A 24,930-nucleotide genomic window follows, 5' to 3' on the forward strand; every position below is an offset into this window, starting at 1 on the left:
AATAAGAAAAAATCAACAAGAAACAAAACATAACAAAGCAAAATACTAGACCTCATCTGCTTGTTAAAAGAAACTAGATCCCAAAATAGGAAAAAAAAACATATGTATAAATATATATATATATATACATATATATATATATACACAAATAAAATAAAATATAATGAAAGGAAACCAAAAATTATATTTATACACACACACACATGCACACACGTGTATATATAAATTTAAAAGGAATAAAAAAAGAATTGAAAAAATAAGAAAATAGCTCAAAAAACAATACTGAAAGACTAAAGGATAAAAAGAAAAGAAAAAAAAAAACACGAATGCTTGTACTGTTTTCCCCAAGAGCTGAAGCTTTACAGTTCTCTACGATCAGTGAACGTGGTGCTAGCTGGTTGTTCCTGATGGTCTTCTGGGGGCGGGCCTCTTGCACTGATTCTCAGGTGCCCTTGCCCTTGTGGAAATGCACCTCCCTTGCCAGGGGACAGGGCTCAGTATAAGTGGCTCTGGATTCCACCACATGGCACTGTTTTGCTCCCTGAAGGCTTTCAGCACTGATGGGCAGGATGAAATGGCAGCACCCCACTCTCTAGCCACAGAGCTGAAAGTCTGTGCCCCCTGCTCTTCGGTGAGCCCTCACAGAAAAGCAGTCAGTCACTCTTGTCTCCCTGGCTTCTGTCTGAACTCTGTGTTCACCCAGCCTGTGACAGAGTGTTTTTATCTCAGGCACATGACTGAGTTTCCTGAGCGGACTCCTACTGCACGGACCCATACTGTTTCTCCCGAGGGAGGGGGGGATCTCCCCAGCTTCTGCCTTTTGCTGGGCCCCTGCCAGGAGAGTGGTCGCCTGATCGTGCAGCAGTTCACAGTTTATGGCAACACAGAGCAGAAAGCCTGCACCTGGACTTGCTGTTTTCAGATGGCTTCCCCACCCCCCTGTGCCTGGGAACTCTGCCACACTCAAGCACCCCTGTCCTTCTTGTGACCCCAAAGATCCTGAGACCACACTGTCCCATCTGGGATTCCACCCTGCTTTGCCACCCAAGCACCTTTAAGCCAGAGACATACCCAACTGTAGGAGACTTCTAAAAGTTCTGATTTTGCTCTCCACTTTATAATACTTTGCAGTAGCCTCCTTAAGCAGGCTCCCTCCCCTCCACCATATCCTCTGATATACTGACCCAGATTCAAGTCTTTGCACCTCCTACTTTCCAAAAAGTGGTCCCTTTTGTATCTGTAGAATTGCAGCATTTCTTTTCACAAACCTCTAATTGATTTTGTAGGTGTTCAGAATGATTTGAAAACTATCTAGCAGTATTCCAGAGACCAGACAAAATTAATGTCCCCTATTCCTCTGCCATTGTAACTGTTCTCCCCTATTATTTTTTAATAATGAATCCTTTAGGAAGAGAGAAATATGGACTTATTAACTGGTGATATTCCTTTTAATCACAGAATTTAATAAAATTAGAACCATAAAAGAAGTAATTGGTATTTCTAAATTAAAAACAAAATATTTTTTAATAATTGCATTGTATCAGTCTTATCTGCACTTTATAAACTTAGTGATAGGATTTATATGATGTTCTTTCTGGGGAACATAGAAGACTCGAAAAACATTCAAATAGTATTTTTTTAATTTCTATCGAGTCAATCAAGACTATTTCTATTATAAAAGAAGAGTAGCAAACAATGTTGTTTCTTTTAGTACCAGGAATTACAGTAAAGTTGTATATGATAATTTGTGACCCATCGCATTTGTAGCTTTACTTGTATGTTAGTATGTCAGTTTCTGGGGTTAGATCATAGAACACTTTTATACAAGGCTAAGGGGATTATAACTCATACTGTAGACAAAGGTGTTCCATTTCTATTCAGAATGAATAACATTGATGCTGCTCAGATGGTGCATTGTGTTCAAGGTAAAGATATCAATCTCTTCTGTGTTTTCTTTATCATAAAGAACTCCATGGTGCTGTCCTGAACAAAATGCCAATGTGTTGTTGTTGTTAATTGACTGTGGTCCTGATTTATACTATAGCAATATATGTGGTAAAAAATATTAGATTCATCCACATTTTTAACATAAGTTGCTTAGTACTCTAGGTTCTCATACCTCCCTATGATAGTTTGAGTTTTATTTTTTTAATATAACATAACTTAGGGATTTAAAAGGTCCTCCATCTCAGTTAATTTATTAGTTTTCCCATGAGTCAGACTGATTTTAAATTTTCTTAACCATATAAAAGTTAATATAATAACATAGATCACCCTGTATGACTTTAAGACAGTTAAACATTACAGATGTCTATGTTGTAATCAGAAGTCACCAATTAACTACTGTCTGCCATATTTTGTAGGATGTTTAATGCATATTTCTGTATAAAGACCCTGGGTTTTTTTTTTTTTTCATTTGTAATTGGAAGAAAAATAAATTTGGAGTATGTTCAAATAGCATTGCCTGAAGAGGCTTTGGAAGCAGCAGGAAAACACTCTACCTAACCCCAATTAGTCTTGTTTTCCACATTCAGGGCAGTTCTGTTTTCAAACATAGCCACTAAACATGATGATAATGAAAATTAATACGGTTAGAAAGCAATTCGATAGCAAATGTTTATTGTTCGTAATTGTTGTTTCCTGTCATAACTTTCGTAAAACCTGTCAGCTCTGAAAAAAAGATTCAGGGAGTGTGTGAGCTGGGAAATAGGCAGGTGTAGCTGAATTATACAATAGATATGCTCCTGCAAAGTAATATGAAGTCATTTGTTTTAGCAGATTGAATTATATTTTTTGTTGGTCGTGAGTTTACTACTTCTCAGAATAAGAAAACCTGGTTATGGATCCAAATAATTTAATTCGTATGTGAACCCTTTTATGAAGACTTTTCTTCCAGAAATTTTTTTTTGTGGATTTATCAAACCATACACATACACACACACATACACAATGCTGAAGCCCCATCTCTATAGTCTTTCCTATCCCATTTCAATTATGAGAATTTTTTTCTGTTTCTTTTTTTTTCTAAACTACCACAAAATGATCATTTTATCTGTATTTGTCTAGAATGTATTTGCTTATACTGTGAAAAGCTGGTCATGCCATACGGTGATACAAAGATGAATGAAACACAGATCTTTCCATCAGAGAATGAATAGTATAAAAGGATAGATGAGATAGGTTTTGTTAGACCCTCCCTTTTATATAGTCTTAATATGTCACGTTAGGCTCAGTGCTTCTTGGTGACAGCAAATGTCAAGAAAGATGTTCAAGGGACCCCCCCACCCAAAGAAATTTACCACATCAGAAGAATAAACTCTACTAACTTCTAGCTTGAGATTTTCTTACATGAAGCTAGAATCTAAGCTTCATGGCGGTGAGGTCTTCATCTGTTTTGCTCACTACTATATTCCTTGGTACCTGGCATATGGTATTCACTAAATATGTATTTGTTGAATTAATGAACACATCAGTGACTTCCAGTAGGACAGGTAAAAGTAATATAAAGAAACAGCATCTAAAAGCATATTATGGTATAACTAACAGACATGCACTACCCAAGCAGTTGCCAAGTTATATGCTAAAGATTCTATTAATTTAAAATCCAAGTCCATCTCTTTGTAATCTTAATCATTTTTCTCTACACTGGATGCGTCCACATTTCTCATTCAAATTTCCTCCAGTGTAGAGCTAGCTACATTGCATTTTAACCTGATTGGAATGTGTTTTTTGTCCTTGTAATATATATTAAAAACTTGATTTGCATATATATTTTTTCTCCTTATTTTATATACATATATTTTATATACATATACATATATAAACATATATATAAATATATAAACATATATTTAACATATATATTACGTTAAAAAGCAGTGTACATGCAGTTCAGTATCTGATAAACATTGTTTTCCGTCTGGTGAAACTCGAACTTTGTAATGGGCTTTTCTAGTCATAAGCAAACTCATCTTCTTAATTCATATTTCCCCCAGTGTTTTCTTAGAATTAATTTATTAGGAATATTCTGTTTCTGCTAATTAAAGTTAATTTACCTCCCTCATCCAAAGTAACAGATTTACTATTTTATCAATGTTACCCAACATTTATGACAACAGCTGTAACTGAAAGTAAAAAACAATGCATGTACTAAAACATTTGTAGATATAGTATGACAGGGAGTTCAGATTTGGGGTACTTTTCAACGTGAGCCTTGAAATAAGAGAAGATTTATATAGCTAGGATTTGGAGGAAGGGAATTCCAGATAGAACAGTGTGAACACCAGCAGAGTCACAGAAGAAAGTGTGGTTCAACCTTACCAGTAGAGATGTGTGAGCAGATGAATTATTCTGTAATTAGGGAAGGATTTTGACCACAATTTTTAGATGATTACACCTAAGTAAAGTTGACCCAACAGCAATGATCGCTAACAGACACTATAGGCAGGGAGACCAGTTAGAAAGAAGCTGTTGCCAATAGTTGAGTAGAAATGTATGAGAACTTAAATAAGGTCAGTGGTAACAGAAGGAGAGTTGCAAGATTTGATCTCATAAAGAAGTGACAGGAGCCAGCAACTTGTTTAAGAAGAGATGAGTGGATATTGATGCTGAATTTCTAAGCCTGGGGTAATAAGTGCTATGAGTAAGCAAATGGAGGAGGAGCCGGTAAAGACAAAACATAGATGAACTAGTTGACCCAGGTTGGAAACTATGTGCATTGTGGAATGGTTGAAAGAACAGTCTGCAAAGAAGCTATTGGGCAGGTGAGGAGATGGTCAAAGTGCAGCATAGTGTCATGAGAGACAAGGGGAATGTTTTAATAAAAGTATGTTTAAGTATTACAGAGTTTTCTAGGCATATGAGAACTAATGCAAGATTTGGTAAGTAGGCCTAAAAATAGATCTGTTAGAAAAAAACAGATCCAGTAAAATACAGAGCCAGGAAGATTAATTTCGAGAGATTAAAGATTGTGTGTAGAAAGCCAAGTAATGGTAAAAATATGTGATATTAAATATTTAAGTTACCATATAACTTAAATCAAGCAGTTTGCTAATACAGAAATTATATTTATATCTGACAGTACAAAGTTACAGACATAAACAGGATGATAAAAAAAACAAACTCCTTCACACATACCAAGACATAATGGTGTAAACAAAATGAGATGCCATATCTAAAAACAAGATTTAACTAGGAAAAATTCTTGATCTTAAAGACAGCATTTAAAGAAGAAAGAGGATTTTAGAGACATGATTTTGAGGAAATGTTTTTGTAGAAAGCTGTCTTGTTGGCCTCACCCCTCTCCCTCTCCCACCTATCACATCTGACAGTGTTTGGGGGTAGCTAAAACTAGATCACTTGGAAAGGAAGACCATGGACTGACAGTCATGCATTTATATCTGAAAAAGAAAGCCAAGGCAGCCTGTGTGTGTGTGTGTGTGTGTGTGTGTGTGTGTGTGTGTGTGTGTGTGTGTGTAGAGGCAGAGAGAGAAGACTAAAAACAAACTATACAAGAATGTTTCCCAGGGACTAGATACAGACCCCTGCAGGAAAGAAATTTTGTCTAGGGTCATTTTTATGTTCTACCCAGGTGGTTTTTCTAGTCAGGTGACCAAGACAGCCTTAACATTCCCCTCCGTTTGGCTAAACTTTAGACAGGCTTCTTCCTGACTCTAGGCTCAAGAACTCACTTTTCTAAACTTATACTTGTAAATTCTTTCTTTGCCCCCTTTGAGATGTAAATCTTAGTTTTACAACCCAGGAATATCTTTTTCAGGACCTAGAACCATCTCTTTGACATGTAAGCGTCAAAAAAGATAGTGGCCCTTTCTCCCGTTTTGTGGGAGGGTAGGAGCCAAACTTGAATGGGTGCCTTTGCTCAAGTTGTAAACTGCCTTCTGTTATGAAGATATGAAAAAGCTTATGTTTTTTAGTGGGAAGGCCAAACACAGGTCGTTTGTGATCCGCCACCTCAGCTCTTAAAACTTCTGCTACTCTTTGTTTCACTTTGCATTATACTCTTTGTTTTGTTAAGCAAAGACTGAATTCTGACCTCTCTCCTTTATTGCAGTTGCCCCGAGTGTCTTTGTCTGGTTAACTTTATCCAATGCAACTTTTACTTTGACACAGGCAAGTGGTTGTCAACAGCAGGAATCTGTGCTAAAGTGAAAAATCAATATGGGACCAAGTTAGAAGTGACAAGCCAAAGGCAGGCCGTTGCACAAATCCTGGGAATTGTAGTTGGCAAAGGATTTCTAAAGAATGCACAAATGCTCATGAGTCAGAGGGTTGCCAGATTTAAGAACTAAAAATATAAGACACTCAGTTAAATTTGAATTTTAAATAATTCTTCTAGCGTATTTCGTGAGATGTTTGGTACATATTTATACTAAAAAATTATTTGTTGTTGATCTGACATTGAAATTGAACTGAGTGTGTTGTATTTTATCTGACATTTCTAGCACAAGGGAAACAGTTTTAAAATCAGCTATTCCTAGAGAGCGAGAGCCTGCTTATAACAGCATCAATTGCCAGTTCTTACAGCTCTCCTTTACTGTGTACTTCTCTCTCCTTTCCACTCCCCCGCCTCCTCCACATTCAAAGCTGAAAGGGTCAGAAACAGCAGCTAGCATGAATGGGAGGTGGTAAGACAAGGAGAAGAATAGAAATCAGCTTCCTCCTGCCCCTCAAGGCGGATAGTAGGTGTCAGATGCCCTACAGGTCTTGGCTAGTGGAGGAGGGTAGGCGATGTCTTATCTCTGAAGGAAGATTTAAGTGTTGATAAATTTCTTAGACTGGATATTAGTTGCTAAATCATTATAATGGTAACTTAGAAAGAAGGTAAGACTCATAGGAACTGCCAAGTTTTCATCCAGAGGCAGAGATTATATCCCCCGTTGTGAAAGAGACAAAATAAAGTTGCATTCCCACATTCCATGTTATACTTACTCAGTGTACCAAGTCTAAAGATCTAAATATAGGTATATGACAATAAAAGAAATACTTCCAAATTTTATATGCCTCAATATTTAGAGTTACCATTTGAAAGATTAATAAGTCTAAAAGGATAACTCTAAAAAATTAACTTTGCATATTATAGTAATACCACTTATAAAATATCTAACTATTACTGGAAAGCACTAAATATTAACAAATATTGATAAAAGCTTCCTATGTGACAATTTTCTAATCTTTTTGTGTCACAAATTCTTTCTTTACTTTTTTATTGAGGTGTAATTACATAAAATAAAATTCATTGATTTTAAATATATAATTTGATGTACGGCCATTCATTTCAGAATATTTTAAGAATCTGATGAAAATTATTATTTCACATATGCAGGGACACAGATTTTTTTGTTGTCCATCCATGAACAACAAATTAAAATTCTTGCTTTGAGTCTTTTCCTCTGGACTGGTGGCTTATTATTTGAGACAATGACTTTACAAATGTAATGTACTTCTATAGCTAAATTTCTTAATATTGATTGGGTCTAATGTTTATAATATCAGTGCTATCTTCTTAAATGAATGCTAATTATAAATGCTGTGTTCTTATCTTTTTCTTTTCTTTCTTTCTTTTTTTTTTTTTTTTTAGATTCAGGTTTATTTTTTCCATCTTTCAACGGGAATTCCTATCTAGAACTGCCTTTTCTTACAACCCTGGATGAATTGAAATTTGTCCAGAGAAGGAACATAACAGAACTATTACCATCTACTTAACTATAAAAACAAACACTTTGAATGGAACTGTTCTCTACAGTAAGTATTAAATGTTTGACTTCCTATATGTCAGGTGTCTTTCTCAAATGTTAACCTATTGAAGCAATGAATTATTCATTTAAATATTGTGGGAAAACTTTTCTAGCTTAGCGCATGAATCATTACCAAAAGAAAATAGTTCTTTCTAGTTTTCTTTAAAAGTTTCTTTAATTTATGAGTCATTCAATGGAACATGACTTACAAGCAGGCTCTGAACCAGCAAGGAAGAATACAGCAAGCATATGAGTTTCATGGCATATGGCTATAGCAGTAAAGCATAAATGCTGCAAATGTTTCAGAGCATATTTTTGTAATATAAATCACTAAATATGAATTGAATTCAATACTTGGTAACTTGGAAGAAGGTATTCCAAAGCTGGGGTTCACTTGATAATTGGGAAAATTCCTATCACTGTTTTAGCATTATCCTAGCTGGCTTGAAAAAAAATAGTATTAACAGTATTTGTTTAAGGAAATGTCTCCATATCCAGGGTCCTCATTATGCAGTGTCCTCACAAGGATTCCTATAACCAGAATTTACACACTTTTTTCTTCTTTACCTAAACATCACTAAAGTAGATTACATGATGTATTCCAAATATGACAATTGTTTTATTTCTTTTGAAATGCATGTACAATAGTTTTAACAATTCCCTATATTGGAGGTATAATGTCTTCAGTACCTGAACAGATTATACACTCTAGGGCAACTCATTATTTTGAAAATTTTTTCTCCTCCACTTTGAAATATTTTGCAAATTTGATTCATCATTCTGTAACTTTGTAAAAAAAAAAATTTAAACCTTTGTATTATTTGGCTATGAGTAAAATGCTTTAAAGAAGCATTTTTTGAAAACTAAGTGCAGTTAGAAGTTTTGAACATTAGAACTGAAAATTTATGTTATATTTTAGAAAGAAACTAATGTCAGAACTAGACCAGGAGTGTAGTTCTATTTCTGTTTATTTCCCAGTAGTGTAAGCACCCATATTTAAATGATGGCTTTAGAGTATCTGATTTAATTATATTTAAAGAGAAAGAGAGAAGAAAAGAAAAAAAGGAAAATTTGTTTTATATACAAAACCTAAGCTGTGGTGGACGACCATGAAATTTGGAGGTAATAGTACATTACAGGGGAAGGGAAACGAAACAAAACAGAGAACAAAAGATACAAACATAATAATTTAAAGTCACAACGCAAAGTGATTTTCTGGCTTTGCAGTTTTTTACGTTATATAAGAACAAGAAGGTGTTTCCTTGTAGAAAGTATGTTTTCACCAACTAAAATCAGCTCATCACCAAAGAAGCAGCCAACCTCTGGGAATTCTAGTCCTCTGGGCTCATGCTTCAGGCTCATATCTATACTTCCACTCAATGTGCTCTTTTTGAAAGCCATAAAAATACATGCCAAGCATATCTATATCCTGTCCAGGTTGGTACTTAATTTAAACCAATAAACCCAAGCTGATGTTAGTGCCATAGGATTATTTTTGCGTTTTGCATCCAATGACCTACCGAAATAAATCAAACTAGAAGTTATTAGGAAAAGAAGCAGTTATCAGTTTCTGTCTTTGTCTTACATAATTGTTGTCCCAGCATTGGATACATCAAAGCTGTTCAATCAAGGGAGTTTCATAGCCTTTGAGTGGAGAAAATATTTTTGTCTGTAAAGCATTCTTTTTGTTCATTTGTAAAGTGGTAATTTAATCCTACACTGTTGAGAATACCTCAGCAGAATGTTTCATGGGGTTGTTGCTTTCAGTCCTTTTCGAATTTATCAACCTCATAAAAGCCTCACAACAGATGAACACAAAGATTTTTGTGATTCAGTTAAACACCCGTAGCTTAAAAGGTGTCCCATAACTTGACTTCAGGGCTAATTTCCTTTGAAATCAGTATATTACATATAGGAGCAATTAAGGATAGTGAGGAAATTAAAACAGATGTTTCGTTTTAGAGACTAGGGGTTGATTTTTGTCTGTTTTTTTTGTTTGTTTTTTAGTTTTGTCATTTTCATTCCCGGACATTTCAGTAAAAACTCAATTCCATTCTGCAAACATTTATCGAACACTTGTGTTTTATATCATCCAGTTTTAAAGAGAAAAAGGATAGAGAAATATCAGGTTGATAAGCCAATGTCAGCTTTGAATTATATTCCTAGTTCAAAACTGTAGATTTATCTTTTCTCAGTTTGCCTCACCAACTAATTGATGTTGAAAAGGAACAAAAGGAAGATAAAACTGGAATCCTTATGGGGTTACAGTAAAAATCCTTAGAAAGGATAGTTTAAAAAAGAACTCTCTGTGGGAGAGAGACAGCTCTGAGAACAGCAGTCAAGATGAAAAGAAAGCTTTTTGAATCTGCTACTGAACCAATTCAGAATTCTGGAACCCCGTCAAAGGAGCTACTAATAGGTCACGGGAGAAGGAATGAGACCACACAAAACTCTTGAGGTGCACTTTCAGAAAATGAGCTCTATTCGGCAAGCGCTATCAATCGGGAGGTTTCGTCATGGGATATATTATTATGCAGTTGAATCCATTCTGTGCTGCTTCTTTGAAAAGAAATAAGCATGCCCTTTGGAAGCATGTGATCTTTGAGAATTAGGAGCAGACATCTGACCAAGTTGCAGGAGGCAAATTACATGAGCAACTCCAGTGAGAGAACAAGATTCAGAAGCAGTCTTCATATTACTTAATATTTGTGTTTAAGAAAGAAAGTAAAAGAAGACTAGTCTTAGGTATTTATTTCAGGTAGAAATTGACAGAACAAGTAGGATCACTGGGGCCTCCTTTTTTGTGCGTTTAGGGAGGGCTAAAAGAAGAGATTTCTAATATTGCTAAAGAAAACAAATGAAATCTAAAGAATCATAACATCTGCCTTTCTCTATAAAATGATTCCCAGTAGAATACACAATATCTTCATTAGATACTTATTATGCCAAGGCCAATGAAATCCCACAGTATTTCCTGACAGCATATTAAAAAAATCTTCTTTTCTTAGAGAAAAAAGTGTGCTCAGTTTTAATCAATTTTACAATGTGCTCCATAAAATTCTTTGACTATCTTTGTCCCTCCTTAATATTTCCCAGTAGAGCTTACTCCAGGCAGATATGGGAAGGAGTGGAGTTGAAAGCATGGATGGATGAATTCATACATTGCCTTTATAAGATACAGAAAGATTGCTTTTCATTGTATCTTTTTTTTTTTTTTAATGACAGGAAAGTCAAATTCAACAAATTGTAACTGAGTGCCTAGAAATTGCATCACACTCTGCTGGGCACTGTGAGCTGTATACAAAGATGAATAAGAAATTATCTGTACCCATTTCTCACCATTTAGAGGAGAGATAATATGTACATAATTCTATGAGAAAGCTGACTGTAACAGGCCTTATAATAGGAGTATAAATTAAGATCTGGGGCCGAGTAAAGAAATGCATTACACTAGAAATCTGTGCTTATGTCTCTTCACTAACTAGGGAACACTTCCTAATCTAGAATTGTGTTTTACATCTCTGTTCTGCCCACCTCCTGGGTACTTCACCAGTACCTTGCCTAGAGTTAGCTTTTTTAGAATTGTTTGTAAAGTTCTGTTGGTGAGTTACCCAACTTGGATGGTTATGATGAAAAAATTAATAGGTATTGACACCTTATTTTAGGAAATTTTTTGGTGAGTAAGCAAAAACAAAATGGTGCATATTTCAAGGGTTTACTCAAAATGTAGCTTAAAGCAAAGATAATTTTATCCTGGGTTTACTTTAACAACCAGGAATGGAACAGGGTTTGGCAATTTTTTCTGTAATGGCCAGGGAGTAAATATTTTTACAGACGACACAGGCTCTGTTGCAACTGTTCAACTCTGCCAGTGTTGCAGGAAAGCACCTAGACAACATGTGGCTGTGAATCAATGTAGCTGTGTTACAAAAACAAAACAAAACAAAAACCTTTACTTAGAAAACCAAACAATGGCAGAATTTGGTCCATGGGTCATAGTTTGCCAACCCTTAACCTAGAATTATATGATTTATTAAACTTCTCTTGAAAGAGAACAATTGTGTTAAGAGAAATTAAAACTATTTCTGTGATTGAAATTTATGAAGAAATAAATCAGAGATACACTGTGTTTCTGATGTACTTACATCAGGAAATGGACAGCAGACTTGCTTCTGGTGGACAGAGGTAGGAGCAAAAACAAACAAATGAGCCCATTCAAGGATTGAAATTGCTACCATGCCCATCTCAAGAACAGCATAATCCAGTTATTACAAAAATGACTGTGGAGCTGGACTACCTGGCCCTGCCATCTGGACAGGTTACCTAACATCTCTGTGCTTCCGTATCTGTAAAATGGAATCATATTATTTCTGATAATACCAAAGACATGAAAAATTTGTTGTAAGGATGGAGAGAGTTTTAAGTCCACAATCAGTGGACTTAAAACTGTGTTTGGTGCATGGCAACATGAAGTAAGTGCTAAATATCTTCTTCGGAAAATGGTTTAATCCTTCCTCCCTCATAAATTGCCTGATAAGGAGTCTTGGAAATTAGATGCCCAGGATGTCGTATTCTTGTCTAATAGGTGTCATTAATATTGCATCCATTTGATGGACATATCCACCCTGGGAAAGAGTATATAGACTATAAAAAAATCTTGGAATCAGAAATGAGACAGTAATGGGACAAACAGTAGATACAATTTTTGGTTTTCATTTTTATCCATTTCATCCAAATGAAGAGGATTCATTTCCTCTAAGAATCTTGTGTTATGAGTTGTATTTTCTTTTCTGGTTAAGCACAATTAGCAGCCTAGGCAAAATTAAAACAGGCTCTCAATAAATTTTAGAAACTGGCCCAGAAGCCGTTCTGCAGCAGCGTGTAATAAACCTGTGTTAATAATTCATCACGTGTGCCAGGCTGCTGCCCCAATGTATCATTCTCCTAGAACTTCTCCGTCTACCATCCCTTCACTGACCAGCTAGGTCACCCCAACTACATTCTCCAGGCTCTAACTACTAACCACTGTTACTGCCCATGTTGCCACTGGTGCTCTAAGTGCCTTCAAACCCTGAGCCACTGCCGCTAGGATTGCTACTGGTTTGCTGCTGCTGTGTACAAATGCAGACCTTTAAGGAGAGCCAGGAAAAAGGAGTTTTCAAGCTGCAGCAAAAACATGTGTGCTCAATAGAGAGCTCAGTGCAAGCTCAGAGAATAGTTTTTATTACATGCCTTGAAGGTGGCACCAGGGATGACGAGATCATCCGACTGTTGCCATAGGCAGTCCTGATGGAAATGTCAGTAAGTGACCAAAGGTAGCTGTGAGTTAACTCTGCAACACAGGGTAAATCAATTAACTGTTCTGTATTTAGTTTGACAACAAATAATGCAGACGCAATTTTTATTTTCAAGTTCACAAGGTTTGAAAAACATATATAAAAGTGTTTTGAAAAAATACAAAGTACCTGGGGCTCCTGCATGGTGCAGTTGGTTAAGCGTCTGACTCTTGGTTTCAGCTCAGGTCGTGATCTCAGGGTGGTGAGATTGAGCCCCACTTTGGCGTGGAGTCTGGCGTGGACTGTATTCCTCTCCCTCCGCCCCTCCCCCCACCTCTCAAATAAATAACTGGCTCTTTTTTTAAAAAAGAAAAATATGAAGTACCATATAAAGGTGTGGTGTTTTGGGGATTTTTTTCAATGAGAAATGGTAGAAATCCATATCACTTTATGGAAATTTCCAAATTGGATCATCTATGTATCTGATTTGTTAAACATATTATCTGCAATCATCATCATTGGTCCTATAAGGAATGATGTTGAATTTTATTTTAATTCAAACTGATGACCAGTGAATCTCTCCTGAATGTTTGTTTATACATGATCTCAAATCAAACTGTCATTGATGTTTGGAACTATTCGTTACAATAGTTCAAATAGAGAAAAAACCCATTTTTAATGGAAGTGGTACCATAATTACTCTATCTTCAGTATTTCAATGAAGTGATAAAATATGTATGCTTAGAAATTTTTAGATTTACAACCCAATAACCAAGCAAACCAAAATTATAAAAACTCGAGTAGGATATCATTCTTTCCCTCTCTCTGGCTTATTTCATTATTATTCTTTTAAGACTATATGCATATATACTGTACAACATATATATAAATATAGGCTATGTATAATTTATAAATTTTAGACTCAAAATTATTAGGATTATCTCTCTAAAATGCCATGATATCTAGAAACTAGTGTTCACTAATTTTTAAATAATTATTACTGTTTATTATTCTAAGCAACATTTTCTATATATAATAAATCTTAAATCAGGAGATACAATCAGTGATTTCATTAGTATAAATAAAATTTGGGAATTATAGACTTTGTAAAGTTTCAAAATATTTTCTGGATAAATATTCAGAAAAACTCAAGACATAAATGATTCATTGAAAAAATTACTACACCGCCTAAAAGTAACTGTTCAAAAGGGTAGGTTCACACTTCTCTGCTAATGGATCATCAAACATCTTTTCAGTGAAACAACAGAATTATTTTCTTTCAATGGCTTAATATTGACATTTTCCTCAGCTTTCAAGTCCTGTCCAAAGGCAGCACAGATTGGATATTATGGGGGGAAAGACACTGCTTTTCACATTTGTGATACATCACAGAGAAGGAGATTCACATTTGCTTGATGTCTTTGGGTTCAGTGAGCAATGATGAACTAATTTTAATATGGCATATGGATTATACTCAGCCCATAAAGTTTAATATAAAAATATATATCTAATAGTAGCCATGTCTTACAATTTTCCTTAGTAGTTCTGTTTTGAAATTTTTATATTTGATTTTATTAATTGCCACTAATTTTCCATTTTTTATTATAATTGTGTTTGAAAATATGATATCTTTAGTACTTGTGAGATAATAGAAAATATATGCATTGGTGTCTGCCCCCACTTATGCCACAAAGCTCTTAAAACAAACCCTTGTAATTTCTTAAGTGATAAGAACACGAGGAGCATTTCTTGCTCTGATATTTGTCTTTGACCGTGTCCCTTGACATAGGGCTCCTAAAGCCCTAGTAGATTTGTAAGTGATAAAGGCAGTAGGAGCATATTCTATTCTAATAACAGGACTCTGTGTGGGCTCCTGGATGACTCCTTGGTGGGGGCCGGTCACCAGAAAGACCAAGCTATGACTAGATACTTGGAATTTTCAGTCCAAGCCCCCCACCCTCTAGAGAGGGGAAGGGGGCTGGAAATGGATTTAATAATTCCATGCTTACATGAGGAAGCCTCCACAAAACCCCAATAATACAGGGCTCAGAGCGCTCCCACGTGAGTCAACACATCCTCAACAGGAAGGTGATGCACTCCAACTCCACAGGGACAGAAACTTCTGCTCTTGGAACCTCCCAGACTTTACCCTATGTATCTCTTCATCTGGCTGTTCATCTATATTCTTTATCATATCCTTTAATAAACTGGTAAATGTGTTTCCCTGAGTGCTGTGAATAACTCTAGCAAATTAATCAAATCCAAGGGGGGGCTTCCTTGGAACCTCTGATCTATAGCCAGTTGGTCAGAAACACTGGTGTCTGAAGCTGGCGTCTGAAGTATGTGTTGCGGGGGAGAGGGCCAGCAGTCTTACAGGATAGAGGATCTTAACCTGTATGGTCTGACGCTGTCTCCAAGTAGTTAGTGTCCAAGCTGCATTAAAGTGTGGGACACCCAACTAGTGTCAGAGAGCAATTTTTGGTGTGGGGAAAAACCTCAACACATTTGGCAACCAGAAGTGAAGTGTTTGTGAGGAGTGAAGGAGGCTCACAGGAGAGAAAAACACAGTAGAGAAGTGGGTTTTTCCCTATATAGGAAAGTAGAACAGTACTAGTTGTGAAAACCAAACAATTTCTCCAGAGTGTTTATTCATAGCTTTTCTCTAAGTACAGAATATAGGTTTGTGATACAAAGTCAATTGATTCAAAAGTGAAAAAGTCAATCTATCAAATAATATGCCTTATTTTCCCTGAAGTGGATAATTTGCTATTGAATCATGCAAATACATCAGTAACCCAGCTCTTCCATTGCACTCCCCCCTCCCATGCTACCATCACGTTTCCAACAAAACCCTCTGAACTCCCTTAAAAGTATTATTATATAAAACAAGAAATTGCTTATTAATAGAATAAATCCAAATGATTAGTTTAAAACTGTTAATATATAGCAGACTGTAGGGAGAAACAAGCTTAATGGTTTATTTTTATTTTCATTCCCATTACCTCTATTAAAGCTGCTTTGTTGTGTACTGTATCAGAGGGTAGCTCTGGTTCATAATGGGATGTTGGTGTACTTCGAGAAGACTGTTCATCCCTGTCCTTGATTTTAGTGGCTGAGTTTCCTTTAAAAATAACTCATTCTTGCATTGTACTACATATATCTTGTGTATAATCAATCTCTGAAATTCAGGTTTTGAAGCTTTGAAAAACAGACCTTGTACATATGGCACAACAGCTTGACCTAAATGTTCAACGCTCTTCTATTCTACTCTGTATATTGTATTTTTAAATCTAATTTCAAAAATATGAGTCTGAAATGATAATATATTTAAGAAATATTAAGTAATAGAAACTTCTGAGTAAAAATGGGGGAAGGAACAGGATACCAGACTGTCCCTTTGTGCATAGCAAAACGAACCACCCTCCCGTCTCCCACAAGGATGGGGGAGGAGAACAGGCCAACAACTGGAGAAAAAACAGTCTTATGCCATTTTATGCTAAAACCTTCTATAAATCCAAGGAGAGAAAACACAAGATGCTGGTTCAGAGTGTGGTGTTTCTAAATGTGCTGTCATTGCCCCCAGCCTCCCCTCCTTAGTGAAAAGAGGAGTCAAAGATAATACTAAATTCTTAATTATAATCTCGAATTCAGAGAAAAGCAGCCTAAGAAATTGAATAGAAAGTCATGGGGAAAAATAAGGGAAAACACTAAGGAATAGAAGCCCAAAAACTGCTAATGGATTCAGGAGTGGCGGAATAGGTAAAGCTGCATCACCCACTGCCAGGCACTGGACTAATTTGGCGTATTGTACCAGCTGAAGCCCTTAGAAGTGTGATAAAAGCCTAGATGGGTTGAGTGGGCTCTAGAAAGGGACATTTAGGAGGATCTCAAAAGAGTGATTTTCAACCATGTTCATTATGCCCTTTGCTACTTGTACTTTGTTATTAAATCTTTAATGCTGTTGTTCTGTCCAGTTTGTTTTCTTCCACAATATTGATTTAATCTAACTATTTTGTATTACATTTCACTTTGTGTTTCTCTTACTGAATTTATATTCTTAATAAGTTCTAGAGCATAAAAAACTCATGGAAAATCATTTTTATTTCTTAGATTTTGTATGTCCCACTCCTATCTGATTTTCAGTTGTGTTTTGAATCCTTTCCTGTCTTCCTTCCTTCCTATGGGCATCTCTGTCCAGTCCAAGACTGCTATGTTGCTTAACACCAGGGGACCCCCTTTACATTGTATTCTATGTAATTTTTTCTCCTTGGAGTTGGTTTTGGTTTTATTTGCTATAATATAATAACTCATTTCTCCTAATACACCTCAATTTCAAAAACTAAAATTAGCCTATTTTCCTTTGTTAAAGGATAATTTTCAAAAAGACACATAAAATGAACAAATGCCAAAATTTTATTTAACCTATTAATTAATGAGGGAACTAGTGAGATACCACAACCAATTCAAAGGAGAAGTCAAGAAACAGAGACATATGTATATAAGATAAAGGAATTTCGAAGCAGATTTACAAATAGATGAAAGCAAGTCTACCTGCAGGGTAATAATCAATTGCATTTCACCAGACACAGTTAGTTTGCATTGCCATAGATAAGAATAATTTGAATTCTTACTAGTTTTCACCAACTTACAGGTTACAAAATAGCTCAAAGATAAAGGTGAGGAGAACCTGAATGGGTAAGCTAGATTTTTTTTTTCCTAATTTTTTTTCTTTTAAGAGAGCGAGCCAGTGGAGGGCAGGGGCACTATAGGAGAGGGAGAAAGAAAATCTTAAGCAGCCTCCATGCCTGGCATGGAGCCCCATACAGGGCTCAATCTCACGACCCTGAGGTTATGACCCAACCCTAAATTAAGAGTCAGTGGCTTAACTGACTGAGCCACCCTGGCACCCCTAATGATGGCCATTTTCGAGGGTTCTAATTTGAGCTTGGTTTAGTATAATTTGCTGGTATTTTTTTATTAAAGTATTGTCTTAAATACATATATTCACAAGAATCAATAAAAGAAGAAAGTAGGAAATAGAGATATTCAAAAATATTAAAAATATATATTTCACAAATATCTGAGAATTCAGTGAATACATAACAAGTAATTATTTAGTAAATACATAACAAGAATCATTTATTTTGATGATTTGGGATCAACTGGAAGCTAAAAGAGGAAAAAATGAAAATTGACCCCTGACTTATTCTTGACCCTACCAGATAATCCAGGATAATTTCATCTCAAAATCTTTAATCACACCTGCAAAGTGCCTTTTGCCAAATAAGGTTAACATCCACAGGTTCCAACAATTAGAATATGGACTGTCTTTGGTGGCCATTATCCAACCTACCACAAACTCCTCCTTCATATCATGTACAAAAATTGATTCTAGGTACAGTATAGATATTAAATAAAGCTTACAAAAGGTAATATAAAGAAACAACTTTATGACTTTAAGGCAAGCAAAATATCTGAAAGGTTACATAGAAATCACTAATTGCAACCATGAAGGAAACAATAAATAGACCTACGCTAAAATTAAGACCATATGTTCAACAAAACTCACCCTTAAGCAATTGGCAAGACAGTCCACAGAATTGGAGTAAGTATTTTCAGTAAATATGGTTAACAAAGAGCTTATATGCTATACACACACACACAGACATATGTATATAGATCTGGATATTAAATATATACATAGATTTAACTCTAACCAGTCAAGAGAAAGCAAACAACCAAATAGAAATGTACGAAATATGAACTGACACTTCACAAAAGAAGATATCAAACTATCCACTAAACATGACAATATGCTCAACTTCACTAGTATGAGGAAAATAAAAATTGAAGCTACAATAAAATAAACACAGAGTAGTTGAAATCTGCAAGGCAGCCATACCAAATGACGGTAGGACTGGGTCATCTGGAACTCTTCCTGCTGGTAAGGAGTTAAATCAAAATGCTATTTTGGAAAACTGGCAGTAGCTATTCAGTTAATCATATTCAACAATTCAGCTCTTGGTTATATACACAACAGAAATGCGTGTGCTTCATTCAGCACAAAAGACACATACAAGATTATCATTAGCAGCATTATTCATAATAACCAAAAACTGGGGTGGGAGGAGGATGTTCATCTATAGAAGAAAGAATAACTGGATTGTAAGTATTCATTCAATCAAATATTATAAAGCAATGAAAATGAATGGATTTTAGCATAGGTGCTATCTCTTAAACATAATATTGAGCAAAAGTAAATAAACACAACAGAATATATACAATATGATCCCAGTAATATGAAGTTTTAAATCGAGCAAAATTAATTCTACCTGTTAAACATCAGGTTTGTGGTTAGGAGGGAAGAAAGGAGTGATTGATAAGACTTTTGACAGTGCAGATAACGTTCTTTTTCTTAAGTTAGTGGTATTTGGGTGAGTGGGTTCACTTTGTAATAATTCACTGAGCTGTACGTTTAATATTTGTGCGATTTTTTGTGTGAGTTATACTTCAATTAAAAATGTTAACTATTTGCTTACAAGACAGATGTCTTAAGTTTATTATTAAATGAAAGGAGAAAGATGAATAAAGCTACTTAACACATTATTTCCTTTTTAAAAATAAAACTAAGGCTATATAAATATTCATATGTGTACAGATATATGGTAGAAAAGAATATCTCAAGTGAGATGAAAGAATGAGCTGGAGATGGGGCACCTGGGTGGCTCAGTCGTTAAGCGTCTGCCTTCGGCTCAGGGCATGATCCCAGCGTTCTGGGATCGAGCCCCACATCAGGCCCCTCCGCTGGGAGCCTGCTTCTTCCTCTCCCACTCCCCCTGCTTGTGTTACTTCTCTCGCCGGCTGTCTCAATCTCTGTCAAATAAATAAATTTAAAAAATCTTTAAAAAAAAAAAAGAATGAGCTGGAGAAAGGGGAGTGTTTATTTTTTTTCTTTATATATTTCTTTATCATTTTAATTTTTATGAAAGACATTAAAATTAAAATACAAATAATTAACTAATAATAAACCAAGTTATGTAATACTCAACAGGTGCCAGACACTTTTCATTTATTTTTTTATTTAATTATCACAGTAGTTCTAGTAATTACTTGCTCTCCTCATCCCATTATAATGTATGAGGAAACTGAGGCTCAGAATAAGATCATCTTCCTATTAAGAAACACAGTCAGAAAGTTAATCTCATGTCAATTCAATGCAGTTAATGCCATGCCATAGTGTATAATTCTAATATTATTACATTGAATAATTTAATAATACTCCTACCATCTCACCAGATCATTACTCCTTGAGGACAGAGATTGTGTTTGTTGAAAGAATAATTATTGAATAAAATATAAATCTAATCACTAATTTAATGTAATGTTTGTTTTTAAAGGTAGTGAGAAGAATATTGGGCAACACTTTCTTCATTTGTTTCTCGTGGAAGGAAGGCCCACAGTTAAATATGGATGTGGAAGTTCTCAAAAGAACTTGACTCTTTCTGCTAATTATAGCATTAACACGAATGTGTTCATTCCTGTCATAGTACGGTAAGTCCTGCATAGTAGTTCTTTGAATTATAGTGCTGAGCCTTTTTAAATGTTATTTGTATGTTTAATGACTACCCACATAGGAAAAGAAAGACAGAAAGGTCCATCTGAAAAGCTGTTTTGCCGATCAATTTTTTCAGTCTGGTGGAGTAAAGTACAGAATAAACTAAGGTATAATTTGATACCACCCAATGGCAATCAAATTATATACAAATTGAATCAATTTCTTTGAAAATACCATGGAGCAAATAAATAGGTTGAAGAGTCGTGTGGTTCAGTTGAAATTAAGATCTAGCTAGTCGGTTAAGTGTGGGACTCTTGATCTCAGCTCAGGTCATGATCTCAGCTCAGGTCATGATCTCAGGGTGGTGAGATAGAGCTTCAGGTCAGGCGACTGAGCCCAGCGTGAGGCTCTGCGCTTAGCAGGGAATCTGCTTAAGATTTTCTCTCCCCTTCTCCCTCTGCCTCTCCCCTCCTCTCTCCCCCTTTCTAAGGAAGGGAGGAAGGAACAAGGGAAGGGAAGGGAGCAAGGGAGGGAGGAAGGGAGGGAGAAAAGGAGAAAAGGGAAGGAAGGAAGCAAATTAAGATAAAGTTCAGTTGTTCAACAAAATATCTTCTGAGTGAAAATAGCTGTTCAGAATGGGGGGTGGGGGGTAGCGTTGACTCTGCACAGAAAAAAAGAGAATCCAGTAGGGGAAAAAATTGAATATTGAATGAAAATGTCTTTCTAGGACATAAGAAATTTTGGAAGGCAGTCTTGAAATTAATTCATACTTCAGAATTAGGAAATCTCAGAAGAGAGAAATGGTTAAATATCATGGTCACATCCCAAGGGCATTACTTAACAAAATTTACATATAGCAGCCAAGAATTTAAAATTCTTCATCAGTATAGCAATCTAGTGATAATGGTCTCTAAAGTTACTCTGTGTCAGTTAAAAATAACATTTTGTGTCTGAGTTTATATGTTAGATGACAATTGGATACGTTAGTCTGATTAGCAGGAATCTTGGCTAACCTGTGAAGGTTATATAAATCAAATAAGCTTTCCCAGGGTCTGCATCAATCTGCAAATAAAATCATGGAAATTGACACCAATCTGAAAATGGAAACTCTAGGCAGGGACAGTATCTTGCTCATTTTTAATGCAGTTTGTAGGGCATCTGAAAGAAAGATGCTCAGTAAATGTTTGAACGAATGAAGAAATGAGAGTGTCTTGGCTGGGCCTTTCAGTTGGTTATGACGAGAAGGCAAGGAAATTACCCTAAGGTAATGAAATTATTATTCATAAATTAGGCAAACCCTTTTGGAACAGAGTTGTGTAAAGCAAAACACATTTTCAGAGCAATGGACCTAACTCTTAATTTAATCATCTCTCTTTTTGCTCACAAAAAAAGAACCAGATGAGAAGGTGAATAACTTAGAAACCAATTTAAAAGCCATTTTGATTGATAACATCATCATTTTATACAATGTAATCATTTCATACTAACAGTGGCATATTTGGTCATATATGAAGTAATTTCTGTTTTGGTCAAACTTTCTTAAAGGGATGATTTCATTTTTTGCCTTTAAATAATGAATACCTAAGTAGACAGTCCTCAAACCACACAGAGCCTTAGGTAGACTGAGGTTGAAACCCCTCCTTTAAAAAAATACTGATGCTTCTAAGTAAAACTAAAAACCAAGGGCTTTCCAAATATTTCAATTAATTTTATTCAAAACTTAGAAAATGAGAGATATCTCTACTAACACAAAAATGCAAATCTGCTTTGTCTTATAGGCAGCATCCTACAAGACCTTAAGGTGACAATAGGTTACATTAAAGGTTGACCTAGGACTGTCTTATATTTGTATATTATATGTTATATAAATTATTTAAGTTTATGTAATAACTATGAATAACAAGTATATACTAGGCAATTCTTCAATAAGTTTTACTGTGAAAATATAAAAAGAGGTAAGGTGGTAACCAGACAGAGGGGAGAGGTCAAGAGGGAGAAAATGTAAGATGAGAGATTTGAGCACGTTTAATTGTGGATTGGACTTATTAGCTGAGTGGAAGGTGTTACTACATAGAAAAATAATGAACAATTGAGAACACAAAGTGCCTTAGAAGTTTAGAGTGATGAGATACAGCCCACATGAGAGAAGACTCCTGCCAGAGGGGAGGGAAAATGGGAAAGACGCACATACTGAGACTTCTGATTTCTATATTTGTGTATGTTCCTTGATCTATGACTGCCTTTTGCTTGATCCCTATCTGTCCAGTTGTTTATGTCATCTCTCTCTGCCTTGCCTGCTCCACTCTTACTTCTCCATCTTTAACTGGGCACAAGTTAGAATTAAAAGGGTCTTTTTGCACAGCTCTTTCTAGCTATCCTAATTCTCTCTAATGGGTCACTTGTTATTGCAAACTCAGAACAAGTTCGTCCCTAGAAAGCATGTGAATTAAGGTCCTTTTTAATTATATGAATGTTGTTGGAATTTCTTCTATATTTAAGGGTCTCTGACAATAAAATACTATAGCATGATTGATAAGAACTTATTTTCAAAAATTAGTGGAATGAGCTCTAAGGTAAACATGTAAAAATGACTTTGATTTTTATTTTGTTATTAGCCACTGAGAATAAACATGAGAGTATTTCCTCCTACTAAATTTGCATTGTACCTGCAGATAGATGGCAGAAGTAGAACGAACTTGAATAAGCCACCTGTAGTGATTGAGGTCAATTCAGTATCAAGATAGAAGTTCTTCTTAAATGAAGTGGAACAGAGATCACAGCTCTACAGATAGATTGTAATTCATACTCATGCACAGTTTGTCTTTCATTTCAACAAATTTTGAAAGGGATCACATAGAGAGGGTCTTAGTTTTCACAAGGGTTATTCTCCTTTAGGGAAGTTCAGAAAAAAATGTCTTACCATATATATACTTCTTAAAGTTTCTGAAGTTTAAATTTTTCTGCCACCTTTTGTGTCTCTCCTATACAAAAGCTGACTTTTTATTCAGCATTTTGTTCTGTAAAGAAGTCCTGTGTCGTTTCCTCTAGGTAATTTACTGTGTTATTATCTGCATGTTTTAAATCCACACGGCCTATTCTACCTTCCTTAGCTTTCTCAAAGACTTATCCAGAGGTGTAATGATATCCATGGATATCTAAGGCACACTCCAGTATCTACTGATTCATTTTTGTTAACAAACTCTTAGGGTAGCCAAAGCCAAGTGGATTTTGACCAAGAATTGCATGGGTGTCAGAACTACACATCCCAATCAGCAACTTTTGAGTAGCTGGTCAGTGTAAAGGAATGCATGCATGTTTTAAGATCAATTGAACAGAGGCTGAAAAAGCTTCTAATAGTTGGGCAGTGAGAACCTTAGAACTTGCTCAAATGCAAACATCAGATAAAACCAGTGCAACCATTTTGACACATCGCCTTGTTAGATATTTGGTCCAGAAAACAAAATAAACTGATAAAAACTGCTGTTGAGTTTTGTCAGTGGACTGATTTTTACCTCCTGTTTGATCTTACTAATTTCTCTGATGTAAAAACCTCATATAGGTAGAGGTATATGTATATGTGTGTGCTTGTGTGCTGAGTACATATCTGTTTAAGCTACTTTTTATTTCTTAACTAGCACATTTCCCACAATTGTTTAAGAAAGTAGAATATAAATTTATATAATGCAAAGCTAACACTAACCTTAAAAATGGGAAATAAAAAGAATTCTGAGTAGGATTGCTTTCGACTATATCAAATGAAGAGGTTTAGTGGTAAATAATTTATGAAAAATAAGAAAGGAACAAATGACAACTTCTTATAATACCAATATGTATCGTCAAAGGCCTTTCAAACAACTCTGCACAAAATCAGCTTCCAGTGCTTTGCCATTTTCCCCATATAAATTCTTTATATTACAACTTGTTGCCCAGCTGCTGTTAACCTAGAACTTCATACAGAGAATGATCGGGAGACTACCCAAGTTTATGTAAGGAGAAAGAATACCCATAATGTATTATCAGCTCTAATTCAGAGTAACTCAAAATGTCTTTTATGTCTCTGATTTTCTAAAATATGAAAGTTTTTCACACATTCCCGATAGCTAATATTATGTAAGCTATGGATTGCATGCCTTTAGTCTTAGTGCCCAGAAACTATGTAATAGCAAGAACCTTCACTTCTTGAAACAGATGGTGACTTTTGAACTGTGCTAAATCTATAAGATATTAGATTTATTCATAAAACGTTGCCATGTCAATATGGAAAGTTTGGCAAGCTTTTCATCTTAAAAAGGTCAAACTTCATCACTTCAATATTAATTTCTGTATCTTTTCCATCAACACTTCC

At 35.4% G+C, this 24,930-nt stretch overlaps 1 protein-coding gene across 1 annotated transcript in view; it reads left to right on the top strand.

Annotated features, from left to right (window-relative positions):
• Positions 1-24,930, top strand: part of EYS (EGF-like photoreceptor maintenance factor) — a 1,472,906-nt gene that overhangs the window by 1,167,624 nt on the left and 280,352 nt on the right. Inside the window, 3 exon segments of the mRNA XM_087856898.1 lie at positions 7,598-7,681; positions 7,684-7,765; positions 20,432-20,581. Of these exon segments, the coding sequence (XP_087713024.1) occupies positions 7,598-7,681; positions 7,684-7,765; positions 20,432-20,581 (316 nt within the window).

The sequence above is a fragment of the Ursus americanus genome, chromosome 29, assembly GCF_024610735.1.
Source record: "Ursus americanus isolate L20-20 chromosome 29, mUrsAme1.1.p, whole genome shotgun sequence".
NCBI classification, from domain to species: Eukaryota; Metazoa; Chordata; class Mammalia; order Carnivora; family Ursidae; genus Ursus; species Ursus americanus.